General features: G+C 44.2%; 1 protein-coding gene across 1 annotated transcript; it reads right to left on the bottom strand.

Annotated features, from left to right (window-relative positions):
* Nucleotides 1–8,003: 8,003 nt before the first annotated feature.
* Nucleotides 8,004–13,181, bottom strand: zgc:65851 (uncharacterized protein LOC321113 homolog). Its single transcript, XM_041042146.1, has 4 exons — nt 12,347–13,181; nt 10,003–10,320; nt 9,246–9,370; nt 8,004–8,373 (listed from the first exon to the last, which is right to left on the bottom strand). The coding sequence occupies exons 1-4, from the start codon at nt 13,091–13,093 to the stop codon at nt 8,004–8,006; spliced, it is 1,560 nt and encodes a 519-aa protein (XP_040898080.1). The 5' UTR covers nt 13,094–13,181.
* Nucleotides 13,182–16,369: the final 3,188 nt, after the last annotated feature.

The following is a 16,369-nucleotide window of genomic DNA, read 5'->3' as shown; positions in this document are numbered from 1 at the left end:
TGTGTGTGTGTGTGTGGATGTGTGGGGGATTGTTTTTGTATCCCAGTGGGGACTTAAACCCAAATGAACACAAATCCATGGGGACTCATGTCACCGTGGGAACAAGACTTGGTTTTAGGATTCAAGTTAGAATAAGGTTTAGGTTAGGGTTAGGGGAAGGATTGGGGTTAGGCATTTAGTTGTGATGGTTAAGGTTAGAGTACGAGGCTAGGGAATGTATTATGTCAATGAGTGTCCCCTTTGGGATGTTTGAGAGTGTGTGTATGTGTGTGTCAGTGCTGTGGCCTGACAGAAGCCAGCGGTTATAAATACTTAATGACCTACCGCTGTTGCAGCAGAAGTGAAAAGGAGGCAAGTATTGCGGCCCAAATGCAACAGTTCAATAGGATCTGACACCATGCTGCAAGGTGTTCTCCAGTCAGTGATGAATGGTATTAACACAGCTATGAAACACAACAGGGTTGTTTAGGATCATCACAGTGATGCAGTTTACATTTTCATACATCACCCGGATGACAATCTACAAAATATGACAGCTTACTCTTTAAAAAAAAAAAAGAATGTTCCTCCTCTGTACTGATTTGCATGACTTTCTTTGATTTTTGCTATATTTTTCCAAAATACGTTGCCACAGCTACCTGAAGTGAACACAACTGGTGCAAAGTGAGTCATGACTCACCAGGTCTTTGTGATATCAGGGAGAAAAGATGAAACGAACCTGTGCGTGTGACTTTCAAAACATTCAAACTCACCAGAGTAACTAAAGCTGTCAATATACTCTACTTCTATTCCCTTACTTCGTGCCTTGAGGCATGCCTGGCTTATTTCTATCTTCTATTTTAATTTAAATCCTAAATCCTGTTTATGTCTTTTTATATGTTCTTGTGTTTATGAATTTTTGTCTTGTATAAAGCACTTTGAACTGAGTTGTTGGTGAATGGTGATTTAAACTCCCCTTAAAAACCAAGCACAGAAAAACATTTTTTTTTATCCAGTAAACAGACTGAAATTTCAGTTTTTTCTTTCATTAAATCTTCTAGCTTTAGCGGCAAGTTAACAATCACACTCTGCCATCACTACAAGACGTGAAATTATGAAAATTATTTGTCAGTTCCATTTATGTCTCACTTAATAGACTCATTTAACCTCCATTTTTCTTGTCCTGATATTGTTTTAGAAAAAAAAGGAAGAATTTTTGTCTGTTTTGCTGTCACTTATTTGGTGAGGTTATCATTTGTGTAGCTTTAATTATAATATATTTAAGAATTATTTGGACATTGGTCCCAAAACTGACATCCAAATAATTCATTACAATAATTTTTCATGACTTGCACAAGGAACAAATGTGTTTTGGAACAAACATACACTGTTATTAGAGTTGTTTTTGAAGCTGTGATTATTCACTATCCATCTTTGACGATTTTAAACATTTAAAGCTTCTAAAAAGTTGAGTCATAACCCAGCAGTTCTTTTAACACAAGAACATTAGAACAGAAGGGAAACAGCTGAGAGAAATTAGCGTGACAGCAAGAATACCCTACCACTCACTCACATACCCACCCACCCAAAGATTATGACTGCAGTGGTTTTGACTGTTCTGTGGGGGGCACTTCATCCTTGCCGCAGTGTGATGCCGCGGACGTTGCTCAACCATTCTGCACAGCATACTGCACATGTACCGTGCTACAGCGAACAGTCCTGCCATGCTGTAACCATCCCACCCTGTGGTGCACAGTGTGTCTGCTGTTTCTGTTCGCCTATGCTCTGTGTTTGTGTCAGGCAGCCAAAATTTTGACTGGGACTCTTCAGTAGTTCCTCCAGAACTGCAGGGCTCTGGGACATCTGCAATGCAGAAGTCTATATATAGCAATGGACTTAACAGGGAGAGAGAGAGGGGGGAGAGAGAAAGACACAGAGAAAAAGAAAGAAGCACAAGGGGAGACAGAGGGGGGGGGAGGACAAGACAGAGAAACAATGAATGAAAGGTGTGATCCTTGAACTGAAAATGAGCTGGAGAGTAATACAGAGCTCACAGAGAGCAACTTTGTCAACTGTTCTCTTATGTCAAATGCTAAACTTTTACCACAAACTTAATTTCTTATTTGTGCATGCTAAAAGCTATTATCATATAATTATCATTATATTACATTATATATTGTATTTCACTTATGAAAGTCCTAGAAACCTTCAGAACCACCGCACCAGCCATGTGTCCACTCAGGACGTCAGCACTTGCAATGGCAAGGTCACTGATGAGTGTGTTTGCCAGTATCTCTGTGTTTAACTCACTTAAAAGTGGAAATGTAATTATATGCCAGTGGACTCCCAGCATCAAGAACAGGGAAGGGTGGTTGTTAAATGCTGAGGTTGAGTATTTATTGCTTTATCTCAAAGGGTCTTGGGAGGGCAGTGGAGGAGGAGAGTGGTTCAATTATGTATGCACCTCCACAACAACAGAATCTGCTGACAGCAGAGCTCAGCACGCACACAGCAACAGCACCGGCCAAATCAAGGACGATTCCACAGTCCAGGCAGCGGCGGGCCACAGGCCTGCAGAGCTGTGGGATTGATTGGACTCTTGAATTTTCAATAAATCTGCCCTCTGACACGCTCCCTGTCTGACACCCCACCACAGAGGGCCATGCCGAGTCATAAATCTCCCTGTGTCACAGAGCATCAGTCACACTGAGTCCTGCATGCAGAGACAGGAGGACCTGAATCGCAGCAGGGACTTGGAATTACACTGTGTTTTTAAAAGAAAAGTGAAAGAATAACTTAACACCAGACTCAGAATAACTGTTTTGCTGCCCTGTGTGGTTTAAGGTTTCAAACCACCATCTCCTCTGTGTGCTCTGTAGCACCTGCAACCACACCCAGCAGTGATCTCCTGGAGTACACCTGCACATCACTACAGCAAGCATAGACATTAAAGCAGTGCAGGTCAGCAAAAACAAGATTTTCAGGCAGTGTTAAGTTACTCTTCAACTATATTGATTTTCCATTATGGGCAAAGCTGTGTACACCACTGTCTTTAATCTGAATGATGTATCATCTAAAGGAAATAAGCTTGTTCGCTGTCTTGTTGAGAACTGGGAGGTGTCCAGGAGAAACAAAATCTGCACCTCTAAATTTCACCAAGTAAGACATTTTATCTTGTTTGTCTAATCAGCACAAAAACAAAGTGTAAAACTGCATGTTATGGTTTTACAGGTTGTTATAAGTTAGATTATTTCTTGGCCCGCTAACCCTAACCCTGACAACCTCTCAGTGATGACAAGAGTCCAGGCCCATTATCACTATAACCAATCCCTCTATGCTTAAACCATAACTGGATTTTGTCACCTTAGGACAGAGCCGGAGTAACTGTTGTTTGTAGTCTTCATGGTGATGTAAGCTACAGAGCTGCTTGCTGGAGCTTCACAAAGTACCACAACCTTTAATTTGAAAAACGTATCATTTAATTTAGTTTTAAGAAATTTAATGATAAATATCTGAACTATGGTTTAGTGTTCCCCTGGCTCTTACACAGGTCATCAATTATGTGGTTATGACATTTAGAAAAATAGAAATAGTCCCTCTCTGCAGATACAGAGCGGCTGGTTGGTCTGTGCAGGATAAGAAATATACTAGAGGATGCAAATGTGCAGCTGGTGCAAATCCATGTATCTTTATCTCCGCTGCAGTATTGTAGTATCTAACTTCTTATTGATTGTCCCAAGCACATCCAGAGAAGATTTTGCAGCTTTTGTCCTTTGCTGTATCATGTTGCATTTACTTTTCCTGAAACTCAAGTGTGCTCCTTCTCATCTACTATTTTAGTCAAAACCATTTGTCCCTTCTACTTTCCTCCTGCTTCTCTGACACTTTTATCGATCGTCTGTTACTGCTGATAATGTTTTTGCCACTGTGCTGATTCTCCCTCCCCTCCACACACACACACACACACACACACACACACACACACACACACACACACACACACACACACACACACACACACACACACACACACACACACACACACAGGACTACAGTCTGTGACCAAGGAAACAGTCTCGGGCTGTGATGAAGTTCTTGCTGGTGACAGCTGTGCTGGCGGGCCAACGTTGGCAACTGCCATCCATCTTACCCGAGCCCATCTTTCACCTCTGGGTGCAGGCAGAAGCTGAGATGAGCCAATTGTAACACCCAGCAGACATTATGCAGCTCCGCCCATTAATGACGAGGTATCGACTGCAGGCTGAAGGCTAAAGAGGCAGGCGGGCTCCTGACTGGAGGAACATAGTTTGTATCCATTTTGCTGGGATTAAAGTAAAGAAGTAAACACCTCCTCCAATAACAAATGCTGTCAAGGCACCTTTTAGCAAGGCACATATCTTCCACTGTTCCAGACCTGCATTTGTGGAGACTGATACATCAGTGGGCCTTTTTCACAGAAGCCTTGCCACAGTAGGAAAAAAACAAATGTAAATAATGAAATCAGCGCAGTGGCCCCACCCTAACTGCTTTTCTGGAACCATCCCTGTGCCTGAGCCTCAGCAGCATTGCCTGCTCCTCCCCAAAATGATAGGCCTGCCCTCAATGGCTGTCCAACTCTGCCCATTGGGTTACATTAGAGTCAACCCCAGCAGCGTTTTAAGCCCCACCCCCTGCAGTGACAGGTTCCAGTACCACCATCATTACCTTGGCTGCACCCGCTGTGGCAGCATAAGGCCCCACCTCCAGTAGCAGTCCTGTCTTCAGTCTACAGTCAGAACTAGATCCATCAACATTTACTCAAAAGCATGGCTAACAGGCTAACGGTAGCACTGCATAAAGCACTTTACTGTTGAACCTCTGTCACTGGCCTCACACTCACTGTAGCCCTGCAGCATCCCTTCTGATCCTGAGAAAAACAATATTCCCTGAATGAGAAGTCAGTCTCACTCTCTCTCAAACTGGCTGGACATTGAAGAGCCTTGTGATTCCAAATGTTCAAGTCTAATCTGACTGTGTCTAATCTGTCTTTCCCTGTTTCACATAGAAATGAACAGGAAACAAAACATGGTCTGACTGTGCCATCACTGTTATGTTTACCACAGTTAGTTATTTGGACCCAAATGTAGGACACAGACTCTAAGACAGAGTTAGCATTTAAAACAAGGCGATTTATGGTAAAAGATGGTAATGTCACTGATGTTGGAGCAGGCAGGCACATAGACGGGAGGCACCAAGAGTATTCACAGCTGTTACCTCATGAGTGAACTGCTGATCGGGGCAAAGAGAGGAATGGAGGACCTGTGTTCTTGTGCTGCTTGCTGAGGGTGTGGTTGATGAGATGATCAGACACAGGTGACCAGGAGTACTGGCAGGAATCCAAAAGTAGGTCGACCACACCCAGGTCTAGACACCCACACAAACACACAGACAGGAAAACAGACAAACAGGGGACAACAAGAAACACTAGGGAGGGGAAATATAAGGAATGAGGGAGAGACTGTCTGCTCCTAACAATCACTGCTTGTAGTGCCTCAGCCCTGCACCCAGTGGAGCCCCTCCAGGGTGCCATCAGGCGCCTCTCCAAGCAGCATTTAAAGCCCCACTCCCTGCAGTGGGAGCAGGCTCTAGCCCCCTGTTTGATGTGTGTCGCTCTTACACACTGGATGAACAGTGCAAATAGAAGATGTTTTCAAGGTACAGTAGCTGGGATGTGCCATTTTGAGAAAAGAATGAAATTGCCCAAAGTTTCTGCTTGTTGATGTCAGGTTGATGCACATAGATTGGACAATCAGGCAGAAGTCTGATTGTATCCTGATGCACTGAAGTGCATCACCGGTGTATCATCTCACAACAACTCACAATGCAAAACAGCCGAAGCACTTAAAGAAGTGTGTGCTCAGAAAGGGTGTGCACATGAGTGTTAACTGAGGTGTAAACAATGAAAGTAGTTCATTTGTCATTTGAAGTGTGAACACTGGAAGCAACTGACATGTCAGTTAAAATGCAGACACTGAAATTAGATGAGTGAAGTGGACCAGACAGAAGCTTCTGAGCTGTGAGCTGAGTTGAACAGTTAAAGAGGTGATGGGCATATGATGTGGGAAGTGCAAACATTGAAAACAGCTGAACTGTTCATTTTAATACTCATTTACAAATTTCAGTCCTATTTCGTGACACTGAAGACACAGAGATCTAGTGAACGTTTGGTTAATAAATGTTTTTATTTGGCTTTGAGAGGAATATCACTGCATGAGATAGCAGCACATACAGTCACAGTTGTATAGCAGAACGCTCTGGAAAGTGTCAGCACTCCTCAGCCTCCCCAGAAACAAGTGAGATGCAGGTGAAAACATGTTTTTATTTTATCTTTCATTCATGGTTAAGGCAAGTTTTTTAATTGAACACACAACAAGCAAAAATCTATCCCATCCTTTAAGATATTCAAGCTCCATGAGTCAGGCCATGCATTCATGCCTGTTGGTTGATTCATTTGTCAGAAAGAAAAAACAAAAAAAGGGGGGTGGGGGATGAGGAACAACAGCGATGCACACAGTTCAGGGCAAAGTGATAGAAAGAGTTATGGTGAAAATAGCCCTTATATGCGACTCTGTACCATATAACCACGACCCCAGCAGCATCTGCCCCACCTGCCACTTGCAGTCTGAGCTGAGGGCTGTCAGTGTCACCATCAGCTGCCTGACATGGACAGCCACGCTCACCTTCACCTTGTTTCCTGTTTCCAGCTACATTAAACAAAAGCACCACCACGTTTTTGTGTGAGGAGAAAGAAGAATGCTTGGTTTTCTATAAAAATAAAGGGGGAAACAAAGTAAGGAAGTGGATTTAAATATAGATATTAAGCTCTTACGGGTGAGGTGGTTAACAAATTTCTTGACAAATGAATCAATCAAAGGGGGGATAATTCATATTCCCAAAAAACTATATATATATATATATAGCAGCAATTTAAACTATACTTTGATTCCCAAAGATGCACTTCCTCGTGAAGAAGCTGCAGCACTCCTCCTTCCCAGCAACTTAAAATACCACCCACCCTCCCTTTTATATACAGTTTTTCTGAGCTCCGAGTTGCCATTATTGCCGTGCTGTGACGCTGCAGTGAATAAAAGAGAATGGAAAGAGGGCCTGAATGGGTAGTGGTACATTTCATTTTGTCGTGGTGGGATGAGATGTAGAACTTGGTGGAGAGTAATGGAAAGGAGTGGAAGAAAGAGGGGAGTGAAAAGCACTCACCTGCTGTGTGAAATGTGGGGTTTGACTTACAGGTCAAATAGAAGCTTTTTTATTCCTTTACACTTCCCTGTGTGACAAGTGGACATTCAGGAATGAGCTGGTAGAGCTTTGTTCTGTGATAAAATCTTTACTTACAGTACTCCCCAACTTTTATATGTAAAAATCAAATAGCACCGTAAAAGTTGGACTAGCTGTCTCTCATGCGCCAAGATCTGTGCATTTATCTTAGTCTGTGTGCTGATAATATTGTTACTTTCAAGGTATTGATTGCTCTTACTGTGAATATTGATCGTTAATGGCACATTTACTGTTGCTCATATGAGGAAAAATCCTTCCCCGTTTCAAGCTTATGGAACTGTGTGGCATCATGCTCGCTTTCTGCACGTCTCTCTGCGCTTATGTGACGGATAATTGTGACGACCTCTGCAGAGTATGTGAATGATTTAAACCCCTCTGCTGTTGTAGCACATCTGTTTCCCTCTAAAGCTCCTTCTCTGTCTAATAAGGTCTGAACTAATCACTTCTGAGTTACAGAGCAAACAGAGACAGAAAAACACAGAAGTTGTGAGGCATCTGGAGTGTGCAGACTTGTCTGTGTGTTTGTTTGTGTGTGTGTGTGTGTGTGTGGGTGTGTGTGGGTGTGGGTCTGGGTGTTGGTGTGTGCTTGTTTGTGTGACAGAGATGATGTGAACAGTAACCAGATCCATATAAGTGATTGGTGGGGTGTGGAATGTGTTACTGATGATGATGAAGATGAAGACACAAGCAGTTTAGCTCTTGCTGTTCTTGCCAGTGGGGCTCTCCTTCTTCTTCTCCTTCTCCTCTTTCTCCTTTGGCTTCTCCTCCTCCTCCTCCTCTTCCTCCTCCTCACCCTCCTCCTGGTCATCTCCCTCCTCTCCCTCCTCTCCTTCCTCTCCCTCTTCTCCCTCTTCTCCCTCCTCGGCCTCCTCCTCTCCCTCCTCCTCCTCCTTCTCCTCCTCTTCTGCCTCCTCTTCCTCCTCCTCAGACTTGGCACCAGACTTCCTGTAGGCTCCGAGGCTGTAGGCTCGGGCTGACATATAGGAGAAGCCGGGGTAGCCCGACTGGACCATGGCTCCACCAACAGAGCTGAGGCGGCACTCCTCACCTTCCAGCAGCTTCCTGTACATAGGCAGAGAGAGAGAGAGACAGACAGAGAGACAGGGGACAACAGATGACGACCTTCTAGTCTGGTTTTGATACTATTATTATCTGAGTATATGTCTCCTGAGGGATCTAATGTCACTGGGATATCAGTGGCAGCACCTCTGCTGTCTGTTGTGGTAGATCATCTCTGTTGCTGAGTTAGACTATTGTAAGATTTCACATTGTATCACTTACTTCCATTTGTCTTGATACAATGAGAATTATGTCTTGATTCCTCTGTGTAAAACATTTTAAACCACAAGTGGAAAAATGTTTGATTTCTTCTTTTTAAAGATTTTTTTTTTTTTTTTGTATTTTGCCTTTATTGGACAGTTTACAGCATAGATATGGTGAGACATGGGGGTTTATGACATGAAGCAAAGGTCCCTGGCCAGAATCAAACTGGGGACATTGCTGTCATTTCCCATGTGTCTTGAAAACTAGGCCACTGTACCCCCTGTAAGAGTTTATTTAAAAATGCCTGAAACAAATGTTGGAGTACAAGTGAAGCTCATTGTAATGCTGACATGCATAAAGAAAATATCAACTGAAAACTTCAAACTTTCAGCAATTAAAAAAAGTCAATTGCTTGACTGGAATTTTGTATTTTTTTTCCAGTGCATCCACTGAAATTCAAAATGTGAAGGTGAGAAAAACAAAATGCAAAACTATTCTTTCTGTATTCATCATTCATTAAATTATTATTCATCTTCTTCTTTACTCAAATGTTTAAAATAAGCAACAGGTGGGGCCATGCACTGCACAATTTAAAAACTAAAACTTAAAGTCAGGTTAGTTCAGCCTCACACACTGATTATTACTGCTGTATTGTTTGTAGTGTTTCCAACCTGTAGGCAGCGATCTCAATGTCCAGCGCCATCTTGACATTCAGCAGGTCCTGGTACTCACGCAGGTGACGGGACATTTCTCCTTTGGTGCTGCGCAGAGCAGCCTCCAGCTGCTGAATGGTGTCCTACACACACAGGGACACACACAAAATCACGTCATGACTGATGACAGGCGGTTGTGAACAGAGATGGACAGAAAACGTGCTGATAAACATCTAAGAAAAGATTTTAATTTCTGTGCTGTCACACTGAGCAGGGATTGCATTCATTTTTAATATGGAAGTGATTTATGAAAGGGTGAATGTGAACATGAATGTCTGTCTGCAGCCTGTTCAGGGTGTAACCCGCCTCTCGCCCAGTGTCGGCTGGGATTGGCTCCAGCACCCTCCCTGTGACCCTTAAGAGGATAAGCGGTATGGATAATGGATGGATTTATAAAAGATATAATTAGTATTCCAGGCTGTGCAGCATGTCCTTGAGAGTTCAAGTTATGAGTGTAATAACTCTGCCAGACTTCAAGACTTTGGCAGTTTCTATGGTAAATGATCTCCTTTCTAACAGTCCCTGCTATTAGCCTTATTTTGTCCTTATGAGACATACTGAACGGCTTCTGTTATTAACTGGTTTTAGTATTGTTTTATCTGTTGCCTGATTTTTTTATGCTGCTGTCTATAACAGTTCTCCCTTGCAGTAAGTAAATAAAATGTAAAAAACTAAAACACAAACAAAAAAAAATCTTACTACCCCATTTACATACCTGCATCTCTCCAATTTCATTATTATGGCGATCCTCCATCTCTGCAATCTGCCTCTCCAGGGCCTCGTTGTGACCCCTGAGGGCCTCGATCTCCAGGGTGCGGGCCTGCACCTGCCTGCGGTACTCACTCAGCTCCTCCTTCGAGTGCTTGATGGCGTCCTGGTTGCGGGCAGCTGCCTCGGTCACGCTGGCAAACTTGGAGCGGTACCACTCCTCTGCCTGGGCCTGGTTCCTGGCTGACAGGCTCTCGTATTGAGCCCGGATGTCCTTCAGGGCAGCAGCCAGGTCTGGTTTACTCATGTCCATCTCCACTGACACCTGGACATGAGAGGAAGAAAGAGGGACATTTTTATAATAAAATATAAAGATCTATGTGTTTTTCGTTGTTGTATTCTGTTTGACTTATTTAACTTTTTTTATGCGGATGAAAAGACATTTTTAATCATTCAACAGTCTAATTACAGTCATGTCTTAAGATGGTCAAACAGTGTGTAGGATTGGTCAGAAAAGTGGACTATCTGGTGACCAAAATGTCACCTGACCAATTATTGGTTCAGGTGGGAAAACATGGAGCCATTGAGCGATATCCTGAATAAGCACCTGCTTCTTTGTTGTGGTTGTACTGGACAGATGGATTTACCAGGATAAATAGAATAGAGGCCACTGTAAGTCACTGGTTTTCTGTGGATGAGCTGAAAAGTCTTGCTGAAAAGCCACGCTGGCCTAGCTAATGGACTAACCAGCCTTTTAACAACAGTAAACTGGAATTCCCTCTTCATGCACAGAGTCAACTAAACTCATAAATTAACTGCTGCCCACGCGTGAGTGGTGTTTTTTCTGTTGTTCACAGCTCTGTTGAGTGCACTCTGTTTTTTCCATGTAGAACGTCTGGTGGCATATGCATATGTAAAAGGTGAGCAGTGTGTTGAGGAGATGAGTTGCAGTCCAGTGAAGTGGACTGTCACAGGACTGATTAATCGACTGCTGACTCATGCTTCTCTGTGCAGGAGAAAGCTGCGCTGTCAATAGCTTACATGGCTCTAATGCTCCCTGCAGGGAAGAGGAGAAACCCTGGAGGAATCTGCCCAGCAACCATCACTCAAACGGATGACTTACTACTGCACATTCAATGAATTGATTTCTGCTCGAAGTTGCAGTAAAAGCTGCCTGCTGCTTTTTTTTTATTGCCTCAAAGTCTTACTTGTTCTTCTTTTTTGTTTGCTCCATCTGCAATATGATGGTGTAACAGAAATAACAGCTCCATATAAAGTCTAACTCCAGGAGCTTCTGAGTTTGAACCTTTATTGACGATGATTGCTTTTGTTAATGAAAACATCTCCATGTACACTCAGGGCGAGAAATACCTGAACTTTTTTTTGGTCAGATTTTGACAGTATTTCCACCGCTGCTGAAACACTTGAGCCTGCTGCCCCCCTTGGGGCGACCACACCCTTGGATTATGCGCTACTTCTCCGCATTTTTTCCTCCCCGCTCTGCGCCCTCTCCTCACCTCCTTCAATGAAAGCATCACCATCATTACCACAATATTAGCCAGGTAATGGCGGGGCATACAGTAGCTTACCCTACCTTTACAATGACCTTGTTGCACGAAGGGTATTTTTATTTGAAGAGGCACCTGTAACATGATACTCACATAATACTCCCACAGAGAAAACAGTTTTATGACATACTTCGTGCAAAACCGCAGAGCAGTATGGTACCTAATGGAGAAAAAGGACCCACTCGTTTAGCTTAAGCGTGTAATGATCGAGACAAACTCCATCTTAAAGTTTGCACGGGGGCGTGACGGAGCGCGAGGGACGCTGCGGGGACGCTCGAGACCCCCGATTTCTGAAAGAGGAGGAGGAGGAGGAGGGGGGAGGGACAGCGCGTGGTGCTGAAACGGAACTGCAGTGCCATCAATTATCCAGTGCGCAGTGTTCAGTTTGAAGAGGACGCAGGCTCAGGACTGCTGTTTTACTTTTAACTTCTAACACACTGCTGTAGCAGCTTCCTAAATTCCTGTATAAACAGTGGACCTGTCATTTTATCTGGTGATTCTATACTAGCATTTGCAGTTTTACAGGAATGTTATATTCGACTGAAGCCATTAGGAGACACAGAATAACATACAAAGTTTAATACTGCCACAAGCCTCAGACCCTGTAGCTATATTATTCGATACAACACATATGGATATAAAGACCAGCAAGAACATGAATGTTTGAATCAGTGTGACACTGAAAACTAGCGGTTGATAATAATTCTGACAAGTGGAACCAAGTAGTTCTACCACCTGTTAGACCACGGACCTACAGGCCATCAGAACCCGGGGGATGCGTACCTGTGTGGCCTGCAGTGACGCCTGCAGCTCCTGCAGCTCCTCCTCATGAACTTTCCTGAGGAAGGCGATCTCGTCCAGCAGCGACTCAACTTTCTTCTCCAGCTCCAGGCGCGCCAGGGTGGCGTCGTCCACGTCCTTCCGGTAGCCCTTCAGGGTGTTCTCCGCTTCCTCGCGCAGCCTGGTCTCCTCCTCCAGCTTCTCCCTCACGCGCTCCAGCGTATCGTTCATCTGCACGCAGTCGAGGTGCATCTGGCTCTTCTCGTGCGTCAGCTCCTCCACGCGGGCCCGCAGCTCGCGGATCTCCTGCTCGTACAGCTCGTGCAGGCGCGATGGCTCGCTGTTGCGCTGCCTCAGCAGCGTGACCTCTGCCTCCAGGACTTTATTCTGCTGCTCCAGGTTGTGCACTTTCTCAATGAAGGACACGAAGCGGTCGTTGAGGCCCTGCAGCTGCTCCTTCTCGTTGGTGCGGATGATCTTGAGCTCGTTGGTGACCGCGGTGGACTGGGTCAGGTCCATCACGGACTCCGGCATGGAGGAGAAGACGCGGCCGGGCGCCGCTGTCCTGCGGTAGGTGGTGGAGGACATCACGGAGGGGGAACCATAGGTGCGATGGCTGCTGCGGTATCCCGCAGAGTGCAGGCGGGACGGGCTGCTGCTGCTGGCGAGACCCACACGGCCGGACCGGGGGGCATCTCCGAAAATCTTCCGATAGGAGCTGCTGCTGTAAATTTCGCTGGAGTAACTCATGTTTCCTTTACCTTGGTGGTGTCCGGTCCCACAGCTCTGCACGGGAGAGAGACAGTGTGTGTGGAGTTCAGGAGTGCGTGAGGGTGAGTGTGTGTGAGAGAGAGAAAGTGAGATGCGAGTGATGTCTGGCCAGGACAGGTGCTTTTATAGTGAAGGCGCCGGCGCATCATTTGACGCAGAGACAACACAAGATGAGGGGAAACCTGCAAGCTTTTGCAGAAAGCCTCCACCCTCTGGGGAGACACGAATTCACTCATGCAGCTCCTCTTTTCTGCCTTGAAGCTCAGGCATCAACACAACAACTCTTTATGGAGATCACGTTTTGTTTTGGGGGACTTTATTGTAGCCTGTTCCACATGAAAGCTTTTAAACTTTTCATTAAGTTATTAAGTCACGGTTTCCATTAATGCTCTGACTAAAGGACGCGCAAATAAAATCACATCATAACGAAATCACACGTGTAATCTCATTGTCCCAGTGCATGTATTATCCCACTGGACTGTCTCATGTTACCTTAGTCCATACTGTCCACTGTCATTGCAGTTTTTCTTTGCTGTCCCAGCAGAACGGCAAAGGGGATCGATGTGTGGAGCTGTGCGCTAGAGTGTGTTATGGTGCTGCAGTCTGCACCCAGCCGCCCTCATCCCTCCGACCTCCGCAATATCTGAATACGGGATGAGACTCATTATGGTGGCCTGATTCTTGCGCTCAGACATCGTCACGGTCCCATCTCAGTCCTGCAGTGGTTTATTGTGGGGTGGCAAAATGTGACGTCCTGTCGGTTGTCATCATAATGGATACCACACATATGAAATGAATTATGTTCAGATATGCTTCTGCATGGCTTAAAGTCTGACATCTTTATCACAGAGTATTACTCAGCTTCTTGTATTTATGCCTTTACTACATATTAATGAAACTTACAAGTGTATAATGTAGATACATAGTTGCCTAAAGATGTGTCTAAACTTGATTCTACAAACACCCAGAGGTAGATGGAAGTTGTTCCTTTGATGAGTTAACTGGTAAAATGTGTTTGCATATCCTCTCCTGAGACAGAGGGAGAGTGATCAGCAGCACTGTTCGGTCTCTGCTGGTTAGAAAAAAAAAATCATGTCTGGCCCCTGTGACGTTAAAGTGCTGCGCAGAGCTGTCGCTGGCCTTGGTCCTGATCCAGGCAGGAGAGGGACCACGCCCCCGCACAGGAGAGAACCCCCACCCAGAGGACTGCAGCCTCACCACCATCACACCACACAAGGCGCCTCCTGTGCACCGTCTGTCTGAAAAACAGCCCAAACAGTGAAAATATACATCAGACCCACAGCCAAGTCATCTTAAATCATCTTGGTCCATTTCTGATGCTGCTGCTTTTACAATGGGACTGAAGAAGCATCTAAGTTAAACAATATAATGCATTGTAAAAGTGGAAAAGTGGATCATATTTTTTCCACTGCAAATAAAACAGTTTTCTTCATACCAGTATGAAGAAATAAAGATTTTAAAATATTACTTCACGTGTAACAGTGCGTTTACAATTGCTTATTAGTGCAGGTCAGCTTGTTTCTGGATTTCACACTTCTCACTATATATGAGGAGTCACTTTAATGTGACCCAATCTCTAGATTCTTCTTTTATTCGAGACAGTGACATTTATTTCATCTACATTCAGAAAAGATAGATAGATAGATAGCATCAGGAATATTTTGATTTTTACGTATACATGTTAACCAGTAGGGGGCGCTAAACCACCAGAGGTATTTCGCATGTCCAGCAGACCTGAAGTGATTCTGAACACGTGTAAACAAGAAACTCAGCCTCACTGTTATTAAAATAACACTTTTTTGTTAGAAATTTTTCATACTGAGATTATTGCCTTTTGAACTGTGCACATGGCTGAAATGTGACATGGTGAATATGATGGTGAACAGAAGACTGTGGTGTGTTGGTCAGCTCCCAAGGTCACTGAACCAGTTTGCAGGATATAAAGCAAACAGGGCATGAATATACACACACATACACGTGAGGTCTCACGTTTCATCTTCACATAAAACTGAGGACCACAGGATTACATTTCAGCTCATCAAGAATATGCCATTGAACACACATCTGTACAGACAGAATGGAAGGTAAACTGAGCAAGTTATCATTAAAGATGAGAATGATGAATGAAAAACAACAACTCTTGAGCAGAAAAGCTCTGAGATGTGTGTATGTGTGTGAAGGGGAGAGAGATAGAGAGATGGGAGGGAGAGAGGGAGGGGGACTGTAGTGCTCTACCATGGCCACCTAGCCACTTTGACTGTGTGTGGTAACAAAAGGGCCTGTTGAGGAGGGAGGCTGCCAGTGACTCAGCAGGAAATGACAGGTAGCCAGAAATGTCTGATTTCTATCATTATGTGATGTGTGTGTGTCTCAGCCTCCCCACCCTTCTTTATAGATACCAGAAAGCCCAGTAAACAGCACCTTTATTTGATTTATTCTACTCAAAGCATCATATCACTCAGTAAAGTGATACATGCCATCAAATGTTCATTCATTCAGTCAACTATCTATCCCATCAGCTTTAGCACAAAAATACTGGGTTTACTGCAGTTTCATAAACTAACTTCCATTTCAGTGTACAGGTGCAGTGTTGCCTCAATAAACAGCTAGAACAATGAATTCTGACAGAACAGTGTAACAGCGTAGCCCTGTGCATGCGGACAACATGCAGTGATGTTTTACAACAAAAGACAGGAAGAGGGCGCTGTTCATACAGCACAAACAGAAGGAGGGTTTCAGGGTCTATGGCAAAGGCAAATGGTGGAACAAGTGAAAGGTTGATGGGAAAATTGTTCTCTAGAATACATATGTATATCATGTTGTTAACACATGGGGAGATGCCAGAGAATAGACTTTAAGAGTAGACATTTGGACATGTCATGTCACCATTGTTAATGTTGGCTGCATTCCTTTCATTTCAGCCACATACAAGGCCTTTAATTGTGCCTGCTGGCTCACTGGCCGGGTGTACCATGGAACCGTGCAACCAATGATGTTATTACTTACACCTGTGCTTTTCCTGCTATGGCCTATCAAAATGTCTGCCATGAAGAAGGCCCATAGTCAGGTCTCAGAGCAATGTCACTGTGAGTGGCTGGTTGAAATCTCAACCTCAACTCTTACTGCATATTAGCTACTAGCATGTAGTGATGTAATTAGATCCCTGAATTGTAATATGGTGGTGGATAGTTCAGGACAAAAATAGCTAGCTTTCTACTGAATACTGAAAATGAC

Source organism: Toxotes jaculatrix, chromosome 7, assembly GCF_017976425.1.
Source record: "Toxotes jaculatrix isolate fToxJac2 chromosome 7, fToxJac2.pri, whole genome shotgun sequence".
Lineage (NCBI taxonomy): Eukaryota > Metazoa > Chordata > Actinopteri > Toxotidae > Toxotes > Toxotes jaculatrix.
Note: the sequence above shows the minus strand (reverse complement) of the source record. Positions and strands in the feature narration are given on the sequence as shown.

Excerpts from the sequence above, each read along its gene's own strand:
- zgc:65851 (XM_041042146.1), bottom strand. The coding sequence starts at position 13,093 with ATGAGTTACTCCAGCGAAATTTACAGCAGCAGCTCCTATCGGAAGATT. Across the intron at positions 9,371-10,002 it reads ATGAAATTGGAGAGATGCAG|GACACCATTCAGCAGCTGGA; the intron begins GTATGTAAATGG and ends CTGTGTGTGTAG. Across the intron at positions 8,374-9,245 it reads ATTGAGATCGCTGCCTACAG|GAAGCTGCTGGAAGGTGAGG; the intron begins GTTGGAAACACT and ends GCCTATGTACAG.